At 65.9% G+C, this 2333-nt stretch overlaps 1 protein-coding gene across 1 annotated transcript in view; it reads left to right on the top strand.

The window, feature by feature from the left end:
- Positions 1 to 256: 256 nt before the first annotated feature.
- The window catches only part of CKM (creatine kinase, M-type), a 2432-nt gene continuing 355 nt past the window's right edge, over positions 257 to 2333 (top strand). Inside the window, exons 1-6 of the mRNA XM_025214297.1 lie at positions 257 to 545; positions 849 to 1003; positions 1143 to 1275; positions 1477 to 1648; positions 1880 to 2003; positions 2120 to 2328. Coding sequence (XP_025070082.1) covers positions 353 to 545; positions 849 to 1003; positions 1143 to 1275; positions 1477 to 1648; positions 1880 to 2003; positions 2120 to 2328 — 986 coding nt within the window. The 5' untranslated portion in view covers positions 257 to 352. The remainder of the gene's footprint in view (positions 546 to 848; positions 1004 to 1142; positions 1276 to 1476; positions 1649 to 1879; positions 2004 to 2119; positions 2329 to 2333) is intronic.

A 2333-nucleotide genomic window follows, 5' to 3' on the forward strand; every position in this document is an offset into this window, starting at 1 on the left:
AGCTCGGCCCCGCAGCCGGGGCTTTTTGTGGGCAAAGCGCGGGTATAAATAGCGCGGACAGCTGCCGGGCGCGGCGCCGAGCCTTGGCCCCCCCCGGCCTCCCCCACGTGCTCCCCCGCCGCTGCGCTCGAGCCCCGGGGCACCGCCTCCCGCCTGCCCCGGGCGCCTCCGGCCCATGCCAGGTGCCCCCACCAGTGCCCTGCCTGGGCAGCCACCCGCGGCCCGGGCATCTGAGCGCCTGGGCAGGAGCGTTGAACTATGGGAGCCAGAGGGACTGGGACTGGGGTGGCAGGGAGCAGAGCAGCACCCTGAGTGCCGGTGCCCTCAGGCCGTGCCCACCACCACCGCCACCATGCCGTTCGGTAACACCCACAACAAGTTCAAGCTCAACTACTCAGCGGAGGACGAGTTCCCCGACCTGACGAAGCACAACAACCACATGGCCAAGGCACTGACCCTGGACGTCTACAAGAAGCTGCGGGACAAGGAGACCCCCAGCGGCTTCACCCTCGACGACATCATCCAGACCGGCGTTGACAACCCAGGTCCTCTGGCTCCTTTGCTGTGGGGGGCAGGGGGGCAAGGGCAGGGAGCCGGGGACCCCCCAGCCTGGTGGTGACAGGGGCAAGGGCAGGGAGCTGGGGCTTCCTCTCCCTCATTCCCAGCCTCGTGTCACTCAGCTCCAAGCCCAGGATACTGCTGCAGTGAGGCCTGTGGGATACATTTGATATGGTGTGATTCTGCCATGGGTTCGGGTGGCCTCAGTGTATGTGGAAGGGGCAAGTGGGGCAGAGGTGAGGGCTGGGGGCAGGTGACCATGACCCTGACCCTGTTCCCCCACCCCGCAGGGCACCCCTTTATCATGACCGTAGGCTGTGTGGCTGGGGATGAGGAAAGCTATGAAGTCTTCAAGGACCTGTTCGACCCCGTGATCCAGGACAGGCATGGCGGGTACAAGCCCACCGACAAGCACAAGACTGACCTCAACCATGAGAACCTCAAGGTGCCTGATTGGGGTGGGGGACCGGCAGAGCTGGTGCTACCAGCTCGAGTGGAGAGGGCCCTGTCATGGCTTCTTTGGGGGCGGGGGGCACAGGGCAAGGGGCCCTCAGCCGCACTGACGTTTCCTCTGGCCTGTGCAGGGTGGGGATGACCTGGACCCCAACTACGTGCTGAGCAGCCGGGTGCGCACGGGCCGCAGCATCAAGGGCTACTCGCTGCCCCCCCCCTGCAGCCGTGGGGAGGCCCGGGCTGGAAGCTCTCCCTCCGCAGTGAGTGGGGGGGGGATGGGGGCAGGGGGGAGCTCTCCATCAGCAGTGAGGTGGGGGGGCATGGGGCTGGGGGCCAGTCTCCATTCCCCAGGAAGCTGGGAGCACCCCTGGACATGGGGCAGGGACAATGGCATCTCCCAGGGTGCCTGGCAGGGTCAGGTTGCAGGGTGCCTGGAGGCGTCCCTGACATGGTGTCTTACCCCAGCCCTGAACAGCCTGACCGGGGAGTTCAAGGGCAAGTACTACCCACTGAAGGACATGTCGGACCAAGAGCAGCAGCAGCTCATCGACGACCACTTTCTCTTTGACAAGCCTGTGTCACCCCTGCTGCTGGCCTCCGGCATGGCCCGCGACTGGCCTGATGCCCGCGGCATCTGGTGAGGCCCCCCACAGGCTGGACGCTGGGGTCCCAGCCCCAGAGCTGGGGGAAGTGGAGACTGCACACTGGCCCCAGGACTCCTGGGTCCTTGATCTGCCTTTGGGAGTCTGTGGGCTGGAGCAGGAAGCTTGGGTCCTAGCCCTGGGGCTGAGGGAACCTGGGGCAGGGTGCAGGGGACAGGACTGGTGCAGGGGCCCTGACAGCAGCCACCCCCTCCCCACCCCTGCAGGCACAATGACAACAAGACCTTCCTGGTGTGGGTGAATGAGGAGGACCACCTGCGCGTCATCTCCATGCAGAAGGGTGGTAACATGAAGGAGGTCTTCCGACGCTTCTGTGTCGGGCTCCAGAAGGTGCGGGTCTGGCTGTCTGGGTTCTTGCCCCTGCCCAGGGAGGCCAGTGGGGGCTGGCAAGGTGGGAGCAGGAGGGGGCTGGGTCCTGGTGCTGATCCCCCTCCCTGCCCTGGCAGATTGAGGAGGACTTCAAGAAGGCCGGGCACCCCTTCATGTGGAACGAACATCTGGGCTACGTGCTGACCTGCCCGTCCAACCTGGGCACTGGCCTGCGTGGTGGCGTCCACGTCAAGCTGCCCAACCTCAGCAAGCACCCGAAGTTCGAGGAGATCCTCAAGCGCCTGCGCCTGCAGAAGCGCGGCACTGGTGGGTGCAGGGGTTGGGCACCAG

The sequence above is a fragment of the Alligator sinensis genome, unplaced genomic scaffold (assembly GCF_000455745.1).
Source record: "Alligator sinensis unplaced genomic scaffold, ASM45574v1 scaffold107_3, whole genome shotgun sequence".
In the NCBI taxonomy this organism is placed as follows: Eukaryota; Metazoa; Chordata; order Crocodylia; family Alligatoridae; genus Alligator; species Alligator sinensis.